This window comes from Geotrypetes seraphini, chromosome 4, assembly GCF_902459505.1.
Source record: "Geotrypetes seraphini chromosome 4, aGeoSer1.1, whole genome shotgun sequence".
NCBI classification, from domain to species: Eukaryota; Metazoa; Chordata; class Amphibia; order Gymnophiona; family Dermophiidae; genus Geotrypetes; species Geotrypetes seraphini.
Genome location: NC_047087.1, coordinates 37,791,181 through 37,811,302, shown reverse-complemented (window position 1 = coordinate 37,811,302; position 20,122 = coordinate 37,791,181). Strand labels below are relative to the sequence as shown.

The 20,122-nt window shown below is 43.6% G+C and overlaps 1 protein-coding gene across 3 annotated transcripts in view; it reads left to right on the top strand.

Moving 5' to 3' along the window:
- KCTD15 (potassium channel tetramerization domain containing 15) overlaps positions 1–18,023 on the top strand; it is a 155,027-nt gene extending 137,004 nt beyond the window's left edge. For all 3 annotated transcript variants that reach the window (XM_033942715.1, XM_033942716.1, XM_033942718.1), the window contains one exon: positions 13,388–18,023. In XM_033942715.1, the coding sequence (XP_033798606.1) occupies positions 13,388–13,546 (159 nt within the window). In that variant the 3' untranslated portion in view covers positions 13,547–18,023. The remainder of the gene's footprint in view (positions 1–13,387) is intronic.
- Positions 18,024–20,122: the final 2,099 nt, after the last annotated feature.

The following is a 20,122-nucleotide window of genomic DNA, read 5'->3' as shown; positions in this document are numbered from 1 at the left end:
ACACTTATCCCATCATTCTTGACACTTTCTAAAGCAGTTCTGGAAGTCCTCTTTCATGAGTGTCTTTAGTTGTGCTGTCGTGGCTGCCTTGATGTCCTGTCAATTCAAAATGTTTACCTTTCATGGTTATTTTGACTTGGGGGAAGAGTTAGAAGTCACACAGTGCAAAATCTGGTGAAATAAGATAGATGAGGGCACATTGTAATGTTTTTATTTGACAGAAATTGCCGTACCAGAAGCGATGTGTGACATGGAGCATTGTCATGATGGAGGATGAAACCGTTTGCCCATTTCTCAGGTGGCACTCACTTGTCTCCTGTTCAGATCTGTTGTTAAAAAGTTTTTGAATGGAGCCATAATAATAATAATAACAGTTTATATACCGCAATACCGTTAAGTTCTATGCGGTTTACAATAGATTAAGCAAGGTACAAATTGATTGAATTTAAGAGGGGGAAGAGGAGAGTTAATAGGACCGGAAATGCTTTGTTGAGGAGAAAGAGATTAATAGGACAGAGGAATCACTATGGAGGAGAAAGAAGATGAGTGGGTCAGTTGTCTAGATACTTTAGGAACAGTTGAGTTTTTAGACGTTTTCTGAATTCCTCATAAGTAGTGAGTGAAAGCAGTTGATCTAGGTCTTTACCCCACAATGCTGCTTGATGTGAAAGAAGGTGATGTTCAGATCTTCAGAAATTTCCCTCATAGTCAATCGCCCGTTTGACCGAATCATTTTGCTTACTCTTTCAACATTCTCTTGAGTTTTTGATGTTGAAGGTGGTCCCGATCTCTCCTCATCTTCAATCGATTCACAACCATTACAAAATCGCTCAAACCACTAGTAAATAATCTTCATGGTCACTGCAGCATCACCATACACTAATTTTAACATTTTGTGTCTTTGTTTAGCACTTTTTTGCAGTTTGAAACAAAACTTCATATTCATGATCCATGATTTACGACACACTTTAAAACACACCTCTCAACCATAGCTCACAACCAACTAACTGCACCGAACAAATTGAAACTTGTCACACACTGTTACTAAGGTTTGATGCGCCGCTTACCATATTGAAAATCCCTGCATTTCCGTTGGATGGCAGTATTTTTTATGCAAAGAACAGCGAAGGCAACCTCTGTGTTCAACAGAATTTATTTATTCATTCATATAAAGACTCGACACGTACATGTTTTGGCCTACACAGCCTGCATCGAGAATCTTAACCAAAGTTATCTCTGCGGGCTTTTTTTGCTTTCAATTAATCTCTGCAACTCATTAGCGTAACATTATAAAAAGTGCATCCAGATTTTGAGATAATAGAGGCCTGTCTAATAAGATCTAGACCGATTAAGATTCCTGATGCAGGCTGTGTAGGCCAAAATACGTATGTCGAGTCTTTATATGAATGAATAAATAAATAAATCCTATCGAACACATAAGTAATCTTTACTGTAAATTTCTCCAGTGTGAGAAGGCATTTTCTCCTGTGTCTATTACTTGAGCATTTTTTTTTTTTTTAACACACCTCATATATTCAGTAATACTACCTGGTTAAATGCCATTAAATAGTGGGTGCCAGCTTGCATAGCAGGGTTTAACAAGGCAGGAGATTTTAAGAGGGTGAGCCCATGTCCTATAAATGCTTAACTTTTGTGCACTATTCAATGGTGTACGGAGGGGGCGGACTGCCCCAGGCACTGTCTTGATGAGGACATCAGCACCTTTCTGCCCTCCCCTGCCACACTTGCACCCTCCCTTCCCTGCCCCCCCCCCTTTAAAATCTTTGCCAGCACAAGCAACTACTCTAGCCTGTTGCTCATGGTGGCCTGGCTTCTTCTGAAATCACTTCCAGGTCGCGGGTGCAGGAAGTTATAGAGGGAAAGGCTGGAGAAGCTGCTCGCACTTGCAAAGATATATGGGGGGCAGTGGCGAGGGCACTGGGGGTCGCCACTGTCCTGGGCGCCTCCTACCCTCGCTATGCCACTGGCACTATTTATACTCCTGAGCTGTATGTCTTTTACCATGTTCCTTTTGCCCTCCTTTTCTTCAGTCTACACACACTGCTTCAATACAGGAGTTATAGTAACATAGTAGATGAAGGCAGATAAAGACCCGAATGGTCCATCCAGTCTGCCCAACCTGATTCAATTTAAAATTTATTTATTTTTTTTTGTAATTTTTCTTCTTAGCTATTTCTGGGCAAGAATCCAAAGCTTTACCCGGTACTGTGCTTGGGTTCCAACTGCCAAAATCTCTGTTAAGACTTACTCCAGCCCATCTACACCCTCCCAGCCATTGAAGCCCTCCCCAGCCCATCCTCCACCAAACGGCCATATACAGACACAGACCGTGCAAGTCTGCCCAGTAACTGGCCCAGTTCAATATTTAATATTATTTTCTGATTCTAAATCTTCTGTGTTCATCCCACGCTTCTTTGAACTCAGTCACAGTTTTACTCTCCACCACCTCTCTCAGGAGCGCATTCCAGGCATCCACTACCCTCTCCGTAAAGTAGAATTTCCTAACATTGCCCCTGAATCTATTACCCCTCAACCTCAAATTATGTCCTCTGGTTTTACCATTTTCCTTTCTCTGGAAAAGATTTTGTTCTACGTTAATACCCTTCAAGTATTTGAACGTCGGAATCGTATCTCCCCTGTCTCTCCTTTCCTCTAGGGTATACATATTCAGGGCTTCCAGTCTCTCCTCATACGTCTTCTGGCGCAAGCCTCCTATCATTTTCGTCGCCCTTCTCTGGACCGCCTCAAGTCTTCTTACGTCTTTCGCCAGATACGGTCTCCAAAACTGAACACAATACTCCAAGTGGGGCCTCACCAATGACCTGTACAGGGGCATCAACACCTTCTTCCTTCTACTGACTACGCCTCTCTTTATACAGCCCAGCATCCTTCTGGCAGCAGCCACTGCCTTGTCACACTGTTTTTTCGCCTTTAGATCTTCGGACACTATCACCCCAAGGTCCCTCTCCCCGTCCGTGCATATCAGCTTCTCTCCTCCCAGCATATACGGTTCCTTCCTATTATTAATCCCCAAATGCATTTGCATTGAATTTTAGTTGCCAGGCATTAGACCATTCCTCTAACTTTTGCAGATCCTTTTTCATATTTTCCACTCCCTCTTCGGTGTCTACTCTGTTACAAATCTTGGTATCATCTGCAAAAAGGCACACTTTTCCTTCTAACCCTTCAGCAATGTCACTCACATACATATTGAACAGGATTGGCCCCAGCACCGAACCCTGAGGGACTCCACTAGTCACCTTTCCTTCCTTCGAGCGACTTCCATTAACCACCACCCTCTGGCGTCTGTCCGACAGCCAGTTTCTGACCCAGTTCACCACTTTGGGTCCTAACTTCAGCCCTTCAAGTTTGTTCAACAGCCTCCTATGAGGAACTGTATCAAAGGCTTTGCTGAAATCCAAGTAAATTACATCTAGCATATGTCCTCGATCCAGCTCTCTGGTCACCCAATCAAAGAATTCAATCAGGTTCGTTTGGCACGATTTACCTTTTGTAAAGCCATGTTACCTCGGATCCTGTAACCCATTATATTCAAGGAAGTACACTATCCTTTCTTTCAGCAACACTTCCATTATTTTTCCAACAACTGAAGTGAGGCTCACCGGCCTGTAGTTTCCTGCTTCATCCCTGTGACCACTTTTATGAATAGGGACCACATCCGCTCTCCTCCAATCCCCAGGAATCACTCCCGTCCAGTGTTCCCGCTAAGCTGCGCTGGCCTGCGCTCGCGCACAAAATATTACATCGCAGCGCACAAGTTTCTCTTCACAGCGCACACACGCGTCGCAAAGGTAAGGGGAGGTAAGGTAAGGGGACGCATTGGGGGGATTGCACTTCCCCACAATTGCCATGCTTCGGTTCCTCTTCTTCCTTCCTTCCTCCCCCCCCCCGCGGGACCCTGCGGCACCATCAACTCTTACTCCCTCTAATGTCGGCCCTGCAGCTCCAGACTTCCTCGCACCTTCTCCCCTCCCCCTTTGGATCGCTATTATTTTAAATGTTATAGCCGCGGAGCTGTATCCATCAGTGGAGATGTCTAACCTCGGCCTGCCCCGGAACTCTTACTGCAACAGTGACTTCCTGTTCCTGCCTAGACGGGCGGCTGCTGCAGTAAGAGTTCCGGGGCAGGCCGAGGTTAGACATCTCCACTGATGGATACAGCTCCGCGGCTATAACAGCTCCTGCAGCTCTGCACTTCCCCACAATTGCCATGCTTCGGTTCCTCTTCTTCCTTCCTTCCTCCCCCCCCCCCCCCCGCGGGACCCTGCGGCACCATCAACTCTTATTCCCTCTAATGTCGGCCCTGCAGCTCCAGACTTCCTCGCACCTTCTCCCCTCCCCCTTTGGATCGCTATTATTTTAAATGTTATAGCCGCGGAGCTGTATCCATCAGTGGAGATGTCTAACCTCGGCCTGCCCCGGAACTCTTACTGCAGCAGCCGCCCGTCTAGGCAGGAACAGGAAGTCACTGTTGCAGTAAGAGTTCCGGGGCAGGCCGAGGTTAGACATCTCCACTGATGGATACAGCTCCGCGGCTATAACATTTAAAATAATAGCGATCCAAAGGGGGAGGGGAGAAGGTGCGAGGAAGTCTGGAGCTGCAGGGCCGACATTAGAGGGAGTAAGAGTTGATGGTGCCGCAGGGTCCCGCGGGGGGGGGGGAGGAAGGAAGGAAGAAGAGGAACCGAAGCATGGCAATTGTGGGGAAGTGCAGAGCTGCAGGGAAGAGTGTTGCGGTACCCAGCTGGAGGGAGAAGGAAGATGAGGGAGGGAATTAAAGGAGATGCCAGGGCTTGGAGCGTAGGAGGAAGGTATGCCAGTCTAAGGGAAAAGGAAGGGGGAGATGTGAGAGCATGGAGGGGGAGCGAAAGATGGAAGAAAAGGAAAGGAGAGAGATGCCAGAGAATCAGGGAAGGGGAGATACCAGACTATGAGGAGAGGTGTGGGAGAGGGAAGGCGAGGAGAGAGATGCCAGACCAATGGGGTGAAAGGAGAGATGGAAGGGGGAGGCATACAGTTTCTGGAAGGGGCATAGAAGGAGAGAAGATGCCATATAGGGGAAGAGAGACGGCAGACAGTGGATGGAAGGAAGAGAGTTACAAGAAGATGAGGAAAGGAGAAACCACAGAAGACAAAGGTAGAAAAAAATTTCTATTTATTTATTGCTTTAGGAGACATGTGTCACTGTTTCTGTGAAGCATTGTATGCAGAGTCCAGCTTCTTGCTGGTTCAATTTAACCTTTGTCTATGTATTTTTATTTTATCCCCCCTTTTACAAAACTGTGAAGCGTTTTTAGCACCAGCCTTGGTGGTAGCAGCTCTGATGCTCAGAATTTTATGAGCATCAGAGCTGTTACCTCCGTAGCTAAAATCCACACTACAGTTTTGTAAAAGAGGGAGGGGTTAGTTTGTGATTACATATTCCTTACTAGGCGAAGGTGTTTTCTGTGTTCTGTGTGTTTTCTGTTAGGATTGACGGTGTAGGATTGATCTGTGCTGGTCTGGCTTGTTTAGTTTTACAATGGGTGTATTGATGTACTGCTCACTGCAATATGTAAGATGCTGCCTTTTCCTAGGTACTCATGTGTGACGTGTGGTTTGTTACTAAAAATCATGTTTTTCTTACAGATGGGGGGGGGGTGCCAAAAAATGATGGGCCCCGGATGTTACATATGCTAGGTACGCCACTGTATGTAAAGATACCAGAAAGCTGGCGTAGCAAAAACTTCTAAGTTTTGAGTATTTAACCCTCCCACAATCTCACGGGCACTCGTTTCAAGTTTATTGAGATTTTGATTTAAACGCAATATCAAATATTTTCAATGCGTATAACAAAAATAAATTTGGGGAAATAAATAAAACCATTTGAACCAGTGTTCCCGCTAAGCTGCGCTGGCGCACAAAATATTACATCGCAGCGCACACGTTTCTCGTCACAGCGCACAATCGGAAGAGGCGTACGGCAGATGGCAGGGCGGCGAGAGGAGAATCGGGCGAGTTGGCTCATAACTTGCTGGCGCCCGATATTTTTGGCTCACGGTGAAAAAAGTTTGCTCACAACACCCGCCCGCTTAGAGGGAACACTGCTCCCGTCTCCAGAGATTTGTTGAACAAGTCTTTAATAGGACTCGCCAGAACCTCTCTGAGCTCCCTTAGTATCCTGGGATGGATCCCGTCTGGTCCCATCGCTTTGTCCACCTTCAGTTTTTCAAGTTGCTCATAAACACCCTCCTCCGTGAACGGCGCAGAATCTACTCCATTTTCTCGTGTAACTTTGCCAGACAATCTCGGTCCTTCTCCAGGATTTTCTTCTGTGAACACAGAACAGAAGTATTTGTTTAGCACATTTGCTTTCTCCTCATCACTCTCCACATATTTGTTCCCAGCATCTTTTAGCCTAGCAATTCCATTTTTTATCTTCCTCCTTTCACTAATATATCTGAAAAAATTTTTATCTCCCTTTTTTACATTTTTAGCCATTTGTTCTTCCGCCTGTGCCTTCGCCAAACGTATCTCTCTCTTGGCTTCTTTCAGTTTCACCCTGTAGTCCTTTCTGCTCTCCTCTTGGTTTTTTTTATATTTCATGAACGCCAACTCTTTCGCCTTTATTTTCTCAGCCACTTGGTTGGAGAACCATATCGGCTTCCTTTTTCTCTTGTTTTTATTGATTTTCTTCACATAAAGGTCTGTAGCCATTTTTATCGCTCCTTTCAGCTTAGACCGCTGTCTTTCTACTTCTCTTATGTCCTCCCATCCTAACAGCGCTTTCTTCAGGTACTTTCCCATTGCATTAAAGTCCGTACATTTGAAATCTAGGACTTTAAGTATCGTGCGGCCGCTCTCCACTTTAGCCGTTATATCAAACCAAACCGTTTATGATGTATCTATTCCTCCAACTATCATCTAGATCAGGGATGTCAAACTCAATCACATAAGGGGCCGAAATCTGAAAAAAAGGCTAAGTCGCGGGCCGAATTTTTAATTAAGATAATTAGAGGTCCTTTAAGGTACGCTAACCGATTTAGCGCGCGCTAAATGTGCACCTTAATAAAAGGGCCCCTATGTGACTAAGGCTTACCCCCTCTTCTATGAAACTGCGCTAGCAGTTTCTAGCATGGGAAGCTGCACTGAATTGCCTGCGCTGCTCCCGACGCTCATAGGAACTCAATGAGCATCGGGAGCAGCGCGGGCCATTCAGCATGGCTCTCTGCGCTAAAAACTGCTAGCGTGGGTTCGTAGAAGAAAGGGGTTAGTGTTAGTAGAAGTATAGGGTTATAACGTCTCCAACCCCACACCAGCTCTGTGGTGTAAACAAAATAAATATTGTAATCACAAAACAGAAAATTATTTTTCTACTTTTGTTGTTTCATGCAGCATCTCTCCCTCCTTCCCCACCACCCCAGGGTCCACCATCTCTCCGTTTCTCCTCCCAACTACTCTCCTATTCAGTATCTCTATTCCCACCTCCACACCAGCCCTTGTGTCCTTCTCTCTCTTTCTGTTCCTTCCCTCCCTCCCATTGCTCTCTTACCCACCCCACCCCTCCCCACCTTCCACTTAGTCTGGCATATGCACATCTGGACCCTCCTCTCCCTCCGGGTACTTCTACACCAGGGCCCGCTCCCGTCACGAAGGCCTGCATGTTTTTCCCCCTTCTTCTTCCCGTTCTCACCTTCAGATTTGGCCCACTGTTCCTACCCTTTCTCCATCCCGGCTTCCTGGTCTCCTTTGGCCCGCCAGCACGAACTGCTGCTGCTCTTCACTCATGTCTGCCTTCACCTGGTCTCCTCTTCAAAGCAGCCTGCTGAGGATCACCGGCTGGCTGTAGTGAACCTCACAGGCCGCTGTCGACCTCAGTAGCAATTTCCCTCTGCCGTGGTCCCACCCTTCCTCTGACGTACAGGATCGCGTCAGAGGGAACGTGCTACTGAGATCAATAGCAGCCTGCGAAGTTCGCTACAACCGGCCGGCGATCCTCAGCAGGCTGCTTTGAAGAGGAGACCAGGCGAAGGCAGACGCAAGTGAAAAGCAGCGGCAGCGGTTCACGCCAGCGGGCCAAATTTAGTATAAAATGTAAAATGTCTGGTGGACCAATTTTTAACACACTAGAGGCCAGAGTTTGACATGTCTACATCTTGCTGATGAAGGAATTTGTTGATCTTAGGGAGATTAGGGGCCAAAACCAAGAGAGAGAAAAGATTTGGGAGGCAAGAATGCTTTCAGATTTCCTTTCACCTTGTTGTGATAGAGCTTGGGTGGAATACATATAATGTCTTGCCATGCTTTGCTTAATCATTCCCAGACCACTTTTCCTGCCTGCATTTTTACAATTATTCACTGAACAGTTTTGTTCTTCCTTCCTTCATTAGCCTGTCTGGGGTGGAGATTTTGTTTGTTTTCTTTTCCATCTGCTGCTGTTTACTTTCAATTATAAGGCTCTATTACAAAAGTGCAGAGAAAGCAAGCCTGTTTTCAGGGAGACAAGACAGTGGGGGCTTTATTGCAAGGCATCCTGTGTGCCCTGGGGCCAGCTGATTCCAAGAACCCCCTACAGGGCACAGCCAGAGCTCTGAAATATTTGCCTTTTTATATCCAGCACTGGCATTCAGATTAAAGAGCATTTGTATGTGGTGGGGGTGGGGTGATACCTTTCAAAAGTTCCAGTCTCAAAAATAAACTCACTGGCAGAACATATATCCCATCACAGTATGTTACATTATAGATACTGGTCAACAATAAAGTTGTTCATTAAAGTTACTTTAAAATACATTATTTGGTGCCATTCTGTTTTGAACTTGGAGCTTTGCATTGCACATACTAAAGGTCGCAATTTGAAAAATCATAGTTAAAAATGATACAGTATTTCCATCTGGATATGGGAGGAATAGGGAGAAAGGGGAGAGTTTAACAGAATTAGAGAAACAGAGGGAGATACTGGACATAAGGAAAGAGAAGGGTGACAGACAATGCTGGATAGAGGGAGAAGGAGAGAGCTGAGATGTTGGATAGAAGGGAGGGATGAGAAGAGTTGCAGGGTAGAAGGGAAGAGGAGATGCTGGGCAGAGGAGGGAAAAGAGGAAAGGATACTCTACAGAGGGGAAGAGAGAAAGAGGAGGAGGTGCTGGATAGAGGGGGAGAGAGAGAGAGAGCAGGGAGTGTTAGTAAACAAATTGGGGACTCAGAAGATGAGGAATGAGAGGGCTGAAATGAGGAAGAAGGAAAGCTGTAGGAAGAAGCAGAAAAAAAGGGAAGATTGGATAGTAAGAATTTAAACACAGAGACAAGAAAATGGGAGAAAGTTGAAAGGAAAAGATCAAAATCAGAAATGGATATAAGAGAGGAAGTAAGAGTACAGGCATGGAGAAAAATGTCAGATGAACTGGAGATCCTGAAAAGAGAATTAAGAAAATACAGAGGAGAGCAAAAACTGGACACTGTGGCAAATATTACAATAGTAGTTTTCTGGATGACTGAAACTAGATGACAGGATTCTTTATGCATTTGTGTCCCTTGAGACTTATGGGGAAATTCTGGTCTCTGCATCCGCCTAAGAAGTGGCTGAGAATCGCAGACTAGCATCCTATACAAAATCGCGTCTGCCCTAATGAACTGACACCTAACCACCCCGATTCTCTAACTAGCGCCCATGTCACAGGCGCTGGTTAGAGAATCGCGCCTGATCCCTTAACATCAGCTGATCGTGGAAATCTCCCTGCTGCTAAGCCGCCATGGCAGGGAAACCCCCCTGCTGCAAAGTTGACTGGTAGGAGGGATGCCCACTCCCTCCCACCAACACCCCTGAACCCCATTGCAAATGTCCATGGCAAGAGAGATGCCTACTCCCTCCTGCTGCCATCCCTAATTCCCCCCCACACACACATGCATGGATGTCCACTTCCTTCCGCCGCCATCTCTGAACCCCCTGCGAATGTTCATGGCTGGAGAGATGTCCACTCCCTCTGTCCACCATCCCTGGAACTCCCCCTCCTCCTCCAGAGTCCCATCCCGGCACCACCCATACCTATTAAGATGAAAGTCCAGCCAAAGAAATGCATACACCCTCCGGCCAGCAGGCCCGCCACTCTAAAATGGTGGGCCTCCCCTTTACGGTGCATTCTGGGATACACTGGGGAGGGACCTATGGCTCTGATTGGCCCAGATGCCTAAGGCCCCTCCCATGGGGGTGCCGGGGGGGTCTACAGATAAAGAGGGCTCTGGAGGGGAGAGGTGTCACCAGGTGGGGTGGCAGAAGGAGTGAGTGAGCCTCCTACTTTTCTGTGGTACAGCCAGTGGTTTAAGTATTATATACAAGTATTTTCTCTGTCCCTAGTATTGGCTCACAATCTAAGTTTTTGTACCTGGTAGAATGTTGAGCCATATGGTAACCCTACCCATAGCCCATCACTTTTTTGGGATCGTTTTCAAGCATGGAGGAGTTGCCTAATAGAGCAGCAGGCTGAGAACCAGAGCAGCCAAGAGTTCATACCCCACTGTTGCTCCTTTGTAACCTTGATGAAAGCACTTAACCCTCCACTGCCTCAGGTACAAACTTAGGTGTCCTTTTACTAAGATGAAGTAACAGATTTAGCACACACTAAATACTAAGAATCCTATTTTGTATCCATGGACTTCTTGGCATTTAGTACGCCCTAAATGTATTCATAAAATGAACCCTAAGCTTAGATTGTAAACCTTTCAGAGACAGGAAAATATCCACTAGATTTGATTTGTAACTTATGTTTAGCTCCTACTGAAAAAGACTTGAGCTAAATCCAATTCCTCTTCTTGTGCCTAGCCTGTGCTTAGGCTCCTACTGAAACTAGGGCCTGATATTCAAGAGAAACAGCTCCTATATTATAGCCTTTTTTTCCAGCTGATAATTTATCTAAAACCTGGCTTTTCGCTAAAATGTAATTTGTCCCCCCTTACTCTTCTCTTCTATATATAAGTTCATGTAAACCTTTTTTTTTCCTTCTCTTCCCATATTTTAAGTTCTTGTAAACCGTGCCGAGCTCCACAACATTCGTGGAGATGATGCGGTATATAAACTTAAAGTTTAGTTTAGGAGCTTAAAAAGTTATGCTCATGAATTAAAGCCTGCCTTTCATTTGCCTAGATAAGGGTTCTCAACCTCGGCCTCGGGATACACCAAGCTACTCCAAGTGTTCAGGACCACCACAAAAAATATGTATGAGAGACAGAGTTGCATGCACTGCCTCCATTGTATGCAAGTCTCTTTCATGTGTATTCGTTGTGGGTATCCTGAAAACATGACTGACTTGTTGGGTCCCAAGGACTGGGTTGAAACCCCCCTCTCTGGCCTAGATTTATGAGCCTAATGCTGATAATCAGCTCCTAAGTTTTCCCCCATCCTAAATGTGCCCCTCTTGCTATCTACTCTTTATGCCACTAAGGGCTTCTTTTACAAAGGTACACTAGCGTTTCTAGCGCACACACAAGATTAGCGCACGCTAGCTGAAAAATTGCCGCCTGCTTAAAAGGAGGCGGTAGCGGCTAGCGCGCGTGGCATTTTAGCATGCGCTAAGTGCGCACTAAAAACACTAGCGCAACTTTGTAAAAGGAGCCCTAAGTTTAGGTGTTTAGTGAAATTTTGAATATAAAATTAGGAATTCAGCCCTAGTAAATTTTCAAAGAAGCCAAATTAGGAGTATAAATCTTTTGACTGTTGTGCCCTAGGTACCTAAATTTAGACACTAATCGGTTTTTAAAAGGGTCTACCGGTAACTCCCTTGGGAAAAGTGCCCCCTATGCTCTTTTCCTATAGTAACAGTCCAAAGCAAACCAGCTATCTTGCCATGTATAACTCCAAATGCAAAGAACTAAACTTTGATATATAGACACTCGGGATATCTCAGAACGCTACTCTGAAAGATATCAGCTCACTGAGTTCACCCTGTGTATATCAAACCTAATATTTTTTTATTTTTTTCTTTTTATATTTTATAGTTCAACTCGTAACTTGTCATGAAAATTTTCTTTAAACATATTAATTTTATAAATATTTCTTCATCTTTTTTGCTTATAAAAACTTCATCTTATTATTAAAGCATTCCATTTTCAAAAATTCACTAATGGATAATGCACTTCTTATATATATCAACTCTGTGGCCGCACTGTTCCCCACCAACGCGTTTCGCCTTCTTCTTCAAGACGGAGCTAGTGCTGCAACTACACCAAAAAACACACAGATTACCTTATAGCAGTGGTCTCAAACTCGCGGCCCGGGGACCACATGCGGCCCACCAGATACTATTTTGCGGCCCACGGTCTGTACTAGTGCTGCCCGCTCTTTGTAGTGTCCTCCGGCTTCCCCCTGGCCTCCTGCTCTTACCTCCAGATAATTACCACAGCCTGCAGAGAGGTTTGCCGGTAGGCTGTACCTTGTAGGCTGCTGTCGTCCTCAGCAGCACATTCCCTCTGCCGTGATCCTGCCCCTGACATCAGAAGAGGGGTGGGACCGCAGCAGAGGGAACATGCTGTGGAGGTCGATGGCAGCCTGCAAGGAATTCTACAGCACCGATGATCCTCCCTGCAGGCTGCGGTAATTAGCTGAAACTAAGACCGGGAGGCTAGGGGGGAAGCTGGAGGACGATGCAAAGAAGGGGGGGAACATGTAGGCCTTTGGGGAGGAGGGGGGAGTCTTATAAACTATAAAGAGTTTTACCTCGTGCAAAATTGTCATTTCTTTAATAAGACATTCATATTTTTTTTCTGCAAATCCCAAATGTGGCCCTGCAAAGGGTAGTTTGAGACCACTGCCTTATAGAGTACTTACTATAGTTTTTATAAGCAAAAAAGATAAATAAATATTTATAAAATTAATATGTTTAAAGAAAATTTTCATGACAAGTTACGAGTTGAACTATAAAATAAAAAAAATAAAAAATAAAAAATATTAGGTTTGATATACACAGGGTGAACTCAGTGAGGAGTGCTGCTACGCTGATATCTTTCAGAGTAGTGTTCCGAGATATCCCTAGTGTCTATATATCAAAGTTTAGTTCTTTGCATTTGGAGTTATACATGGCAAGATAGCTGGTTTGCTTTGGACTGTTATTTAATACTTGCCACAAAGCCATTGATTTCTACTTTTCCTATAGTGACAGAATAGGAGAAAACTCTTAGTAAACCAGGCCTGTGGAAAGCTGAGTCTGAAATGGATATCAGATTCTACCTAGTGTGAGACAGGATCTACTATAAAATAAATTGACTGACCTTTTATTCTTCACGTGACTTTTCTCCATGTAGATCTGCCACAGCTGAGGCTTTTCTTTCAAAAAGCATCCTATGCCAGGAAATTAATGCATGTCCCATTACCTTTCAGGTGCTTGAAAGATTGTTCCAGAAGGGGTTTAATGTGGCAGCATCGTGTGGTGGTGGCGTGGACTCCTCCCAGTTCAGTGAATATGTCCTGTGTCGGGAGGACAGGAGACTACACCCCACCCCGACAACACTCAGAATAAAGCAGGAACCTCTGGACTGAAGCCTCACCAGTTCCTATGTAATCGCACAAGTGTTTTACAATCATCCTTCCTGTGAAGCAAAAAAAAAATAAAAATTTTAAAAATAAATAAAAACAAGGAGCTGCAAAACAGTATTACCAAACACATTTTGACAATATGGTGCAAGTTTCTGAGTTATTCTAAAACTACCTGTCACACAGTGCTGAGAAACTGCTTTGGAAAGCCAGGTGTTTTCTCATCGGGAAGTGAGTGAACATGCTTGGCCTACAACGGCTTTGTGGGAACTGTTTTGGCAGAACAGCTGTGCTGCTAAAGAAGACACAGGTCTGTAGAGTAGTGACGGATGATTGGACTTCTGCAGGGACACCAATTAGAGAATCAGCTGAAGAAACAAATCTGACAGTTTTCGTGACAAGCTCTCCCTTCCCCTGCTCTTGTTGCATGTAACCAAGTGGGGGATACTGAAAAGAGGGAGTCGCCACATCAGGCAGCGCAGGATGTGGGCCATCCACACGTTGCTCCTATCAGATGCGCTCCGCATCCTTCATAAGTTAAATTAATCGTTGGCGGCTGAGCTTATTTTTTTCTATGACTATTTGAACATTAACTCTGTCTGGAATTATAAAGTCACAAGGGACCAATGTTTATTTATCAGGTGCTGAATAATAGAGAGAGAATACGTATGAATGGTAACATAGGCTCCATTTGAGATAAGTAAATAATGTGCAGTGATCTGGAAGCCTTAACAAATGAAGTCGGCAGAAACAGGCCAGCAAGGTGCCAGGCTCTGTTGTGATGCCATTGCTGTCTGCTCTCTGGAAACCAGTTCAATATCATCTCCCATGCACTAAGGTTTGCAACTCTCTGCTGCAAAGCACATTTTCACCCTCCCACAAAATCTTAACCTCATTTTTTTTTTCTTTTTTTCATTTTTGCATGACTGTGAAAACCAGGACAAAAGATAGTGCTTTTTTTTTTTTAAATCTACTAAGCTAAAGATACCATTCCAGATACAGCCTGGCAGGAGCAGGCCAAACTGTGTTAGGAACATTCCTGTAATTGTAGTACTATTAAAAGTGACAGAATATGTATAGTCACCAATTTATATATTGTACATGTACGGTTTGTTTGTTTCTTTTAATTATTTTGTATGAACCATGTTAATGTCCCTTTAAGCTGTATCATCTCTCTTTTGCAGCTCCAGAAACAGCAGCTGCTTTCCAGGTGTAGGTTCCAGTCTGCCAAAACCTGTTTGTACTTTTTGGACTAATCTAATCTTCAGTTACTAACCTAAGTGTTAATTATAGTTGTTCACCCAAATTTCATTTGCAGAATACTGTTATAGACATAACTTTAATTAAAAAGCATTTTCAAATCAGTCAGTCCTTACACACTTTTGGCTGATGGCCAGAACCTTCAAATTCCATTTTTAAAGGGCCAATTGATCAACTACTATATCTTCTTTCCTGAATTTTCCAACCCAGAGCTAATGTGTCACAGTGAGAACAAACCCACACTTTTTATTTTAATTACTGGAGACTGTCAATCATGCATGAATGCAAACTTTAAAGGTTGCTTGTAATAACAAGTTGCAGGTCATCTTTAAGGATGGAGAATATCAGTGGAAAAACAGTTGGAATGCCAGAATAACCAGCCTTAGTTCTCTGTCTTGCGACTGATCTTTGCCCAAATTTCTGCCTAGTAACTCTTATACAATAAGAGGCAATGTGTAGAATAAAGAGAGCAAGTTTATAATTGGGCATCTCCATTTAGCACTCCAAGGATCTACAGTGGAAGTATATTCTGTAACAGCATCTGGGCAGGCTGTATTCTGTTAAGAGTATTAGCATAATCTGGTATTTGCGCCCTCCTCCCCCCCCCCCCCATTTTTCACCAGCTGTAGATCTGATGTTTCTGTGAGCAGCTAAATGCAGCAAGGATGCACATAACTCACAGTAGTCTGGAAGTGACAATACATGGGAGCCTCACCCATGTGCACCTACATTTATGCACTGTGCCACTTAAGTGCTACTGAAGCACCCTGCTGGCATTTTTGCAGAAAAGCATTCACTTGAGCATGTTAGTGCCAGCGTTCTATATATGTACGTGTGTAAAGGTGGGTGCCTGGTTTAAAGAATTGCCCTTAAAGCATCTTCAGAATATTTGTTCATTCATTTTATAAAATCTTATTCCTATGTTCTTTTTCAATAAATATTTTTATTCTGGTGCATCTCTGTCTGTCCAGAGCAGAGGTGTAGCTAGGTGGGTGCAAAGGGAGCTGCTGCTCCCCCAAATGGATTGGGCCTTCAGTCTCATACAGAGACTTATTTTACAAAGGGTCTGCTCCCCCAGCTGTCAAAACCTGGCTTGGTGTCTGGTCCAGAGTTCTGCTTTTTCTTTCTTTTTTTTTTTAATTCCTAGATCGGGTAAAACAAATTAAAAGCAATACTTGCTATCAATTGAACCCTGGGATGATTGTGACATCTCACAGCACCATTATATTATCCCCAAGTGTGCATTTATCAGTGTGAGGCTTGCCTGGGTGTCTCATGAGAACCAGACCACATGCCTTCTACTTTCCATTGATTCAATGGAGAAAATTTTACAAGGGGAGGCCTAGTTCATGCTATTTTATAAAGACAAGTAAGCATCTACTTGTTTTTACAAAATACTAGTGTAAGTGGAAGGCACAGTTATTTATACCAGTCCTAGAGCTATTGCAAAGTCCTTATCACTATTTTTCAACTTTGCATGCAAGTTGTAGTATTATTTGCATGCTCTGCCTATGCTTGACTTAACTGGCTCTGTTGTAGGCCTACCAGCAAAGCATGAAGCATCAATCCAAAGTGCACCCTTTTGCACAAATTGGTATTATATAACTGGTCATTAAAACACACCTGTGACTATATCCATGTGAAATGGTCAAAAGTCCACCACAAATTATGCACTCTCTTATAAAATCACCCTCGTAAAGGATAATTCTGTAACCTAGGTGTTAACATTTACATGTGTGTTATGCATGTAAATGCTTACAAGACTAGCACTTTACACATGCATCAAAGATTGAATGGAGTGGAATGTGTAGATGTTTTACTCTTTACAGAAATACAAGGACTATATTGCACCCAACAAAGCTATTAAGTAGTAAATTTAAAACTAAATGGAGGAAATATTTTTTCACTCAGTGTGTACCGTAATTAACTCTGAAATTCATTGCCAGAAATTCTTTTTCTCCTCTCTTTGAATTTATAATTCCTTTTCATTTTTCTTGATTTTTGTAAATGGCCCCGATGGTTATTCGAAGGGTGGTATATAAGCCTTATTAAACATTAAAGGCAGTTAGCTTAGCAGGGTTTAAAAAATGTTTAGATAATTTCCTAAAAGAAAAGTTCATAATCCATTATTAAGATGGCATAGGGGAAAATCCATTGCTTATTTTACTCTATTGGGATCTTGCCAGGTACTAGTGACCTGAATTTGACCACTGTTGGAAACGGGATACTCGGCTTGATGGATCATCAGTCTGTACCAGCATGGCTATGCTTATAGTCTTATATGTTCCTAACATAAATGCTAATATGGTGGCTAGATGCTATTTTGCAATTATCTGCTTAATTTACATAGTCCCATCCCCCCCTATATTTGCAAGGGGATCTACACAGGGGTGGGACACTGACAGGGCTCCCACTTACACAAGTTACATTTAGGCGTGCGCACATAAAACCAGCTCATTGGCTTACATAAATGCAAGTGCACGTCGATAGCTGGTTTCACTGGTATTCTAAAATGGAGCCTAGGTGCCTTTTTAAGAATCGGCTCCTGCTGTCTGCTCTCTCAGGGCCAGATTCTATAAAAGGTGCCTAAATCAGCAGGCACCAGACACGTGTCAATCTTGGTTAGGTGGTGTTTACAAAATTAGCGCCTATTATAAAACTTAGACACTGCTAATGTAGGCCTATCTCTGTCTTCACCCCTAAATATGCTCATTTAGGTGATAGGTGCCTTTATAGAATCGGGTAAGCGCCTATTGGCTAATTATATTTTTGCCCAATTGTGAGCATGGGAAAAAAAAAAGCTTGTTTTCTTAAAGCTCGTTTAGGTAATTAATTTAGGCGTCCTTTACGAACTCTGGCCCTGAGAGTTCTAGAATTGTTCCTATGATGACAGTGGGAGTTGCTTTGCGAAGCTGCTTCTTGAGAAGGAAAAGAGAAATCTGGAACAAAAAGGCACAGAGGAATAGCAATGATAATTTATAAATTTGTGGCCCGGTTGTCCTAATAACCTTTCCAAGAAGGCCCTCCTATTTTTTTGAAGAGTCGTGGCCTCTCATAAAAGATGCCAGAGGCACACATGGGTTGTCGGCAGGGTCACCTCACAGATCAAGTGGAAAAACATAAGGCCGTATCTGTCTAAATAATTTTATAAGTATTTTATTTCATGGTTTTATACATGTATGACACTTGATGCTTGTAATTATAAATAAAGGATTAGCTAATAGACCATGTTTGACTAGATGGCACTGCATCAGTATGGAAGATACTTGTATATTACACAGTTCATATTGTAAAATCAGAACATATGCTCATCTTGTATTTGTGTATACACATTTCTTATACTGTGCTTCATGCCATAAATATTTCTGTAAAGTGAGCAAAATACAAAATTTAGGATCAAGCCTCCCTTTCATGGTCCATATTTTTCAGCGAGAAGTTTTGTGTCCATGTAGCAAAATGCAAATTGCATTGCTTCTGTCCAACAGAGAAAAACTAGAAATAGAGAAAAGTGCAAGATAAAGACAGAGATAAGAAAAAATAAATAAGTCATTTTTTTTGTTAATGTTTGTTGCAATCTGTCTTGGAATTCTAATACTAGAGCTACTGAGTTGGGGAAATTCTTTTCTCCAGACCTTAATGTAAGAGATGAATGTGACAAAGACTGCCTCAAATGCCAACTTGGTTTCAGTATTGCTTATTTGCCTAGAGTAGGGATTCATATTATAGAGAATGACACGGGGACAAATTTGTCTCCGTCCCCACTGGATCTATTAGTGTCCCCATCCTGACCCTGCAAGTTCTGTCCCTGCTCCAGCCCTGTGAGCTCTGTGGAAAATATGAAAAAGGATCTGCAAAAGTTAGAGGAATGATCTAATGCCTGTCAACTAAAATTCAATGCAAAGAAATGGGGATTAATAATAGGAAGGAACCGTATATGCTGGGAGGAGAGAAGCTGATATGCACGGACGGGAAGAGGGACCTTGGGGTGATAGTGTCTGAAGATCTAAAGGCGAAAAAACAGTGTGACAAGGCAGTGGCTGCTGCCAGAAGGATGCTGGGCTATATAAAGAGAGGCATAGTCAGTAGAAGGAAGAAGGTGTTGATGTCCCTTTACAGGTCATTGGTAAGGCCCCCACTTGGAGTATTGTGTTCAGTTTTGGAGCCCGTATCTGGCGAGGGACGTAAGAAGACTTGAGGCGGTCCAGAGGAGGGTGACGAAAATGATAGGAGGCTTGCGCCAGAAGACGTATGAGGAGAGACTGGAAGCCCTGAATATGTATATCCTAGAGAAAAGAAGAGACAGGGGAGATATGATTCAGATGTTCAAATACTTGAAGGATATTAACGTAGAACAAAATATTTTCCAGAGAAAGGAAAATGGTAAAACCAGAGGACATAATTTGAGGTTGAGGGGTGGTAGATTCAGGGGAAATGTTAGGAAATTCTACTTTATGGAGAGGGTAGTGGATGCCTGGAATGCGCTCCCGAGAGAGGTGGTGGAGAGCAAAACTGTGACTGAGTTCAAAGAAGCATGGGACGAACACAGGATTTAGAATCAGAAAATAATATTAAATATTGAACTAAGGCCAGTACTGGGCAGACTTGCACGGTCTGTGTCTGTATATGGCCATTTGGTGGAGAATGGGCTGGGGAGGGCTTCAATGGCTGGGAGGGTGTAGATGGGCTGGAGTAAGTCTTAACAGAGATTTCGGCAGTTGGAACCCAAGCACAGTACAGGGTAAAGCTTTGGATTCTTGCCCAGAAATAGCTAAGAAGAAAAAATAAAAAATTTAAATTGAATCAGGTTGGGCAGACTGGATGGACCATTTGGGTCTTTATCTGCCGTCATCTACTATGTTACACTTAAGTGTTCGAGGCTTGTGCAGATGAGGACAGAGCTTGCAGGGATGGGACAGGTACAGAACTCATGGGAATGGAGATAGATTCCGTGGGAACGGGAACAAATTTGTTCTCATGTCTTTCTCTAGTTCATAACCCAGTCCTCGGGATACACCATACCAGTCTGGTTTACAAGATATCCACAATGAATATGCATGAGTGATTTGTATCCAGTGGAGGTAGTGCATGCAAATTTATCTTGTGCATATTCATTGTGGATATCTTGCAAACCAGATTAGCTGAGTGTGTCCCAAGGACTGGGATGAGAACTCCTGGTTTAGAATAGTGCTCTAACCATTAGGAGTAACCAGTGGTTAGAGCAGTGGGCTGAGAACCAGGGTGTCACTGTGGCTCTTTGTGATGTTGGGCAAGTCACTTAGGGGGCCCTTATACTCAGCTGCATTAAGCACGAACACGTGGTTA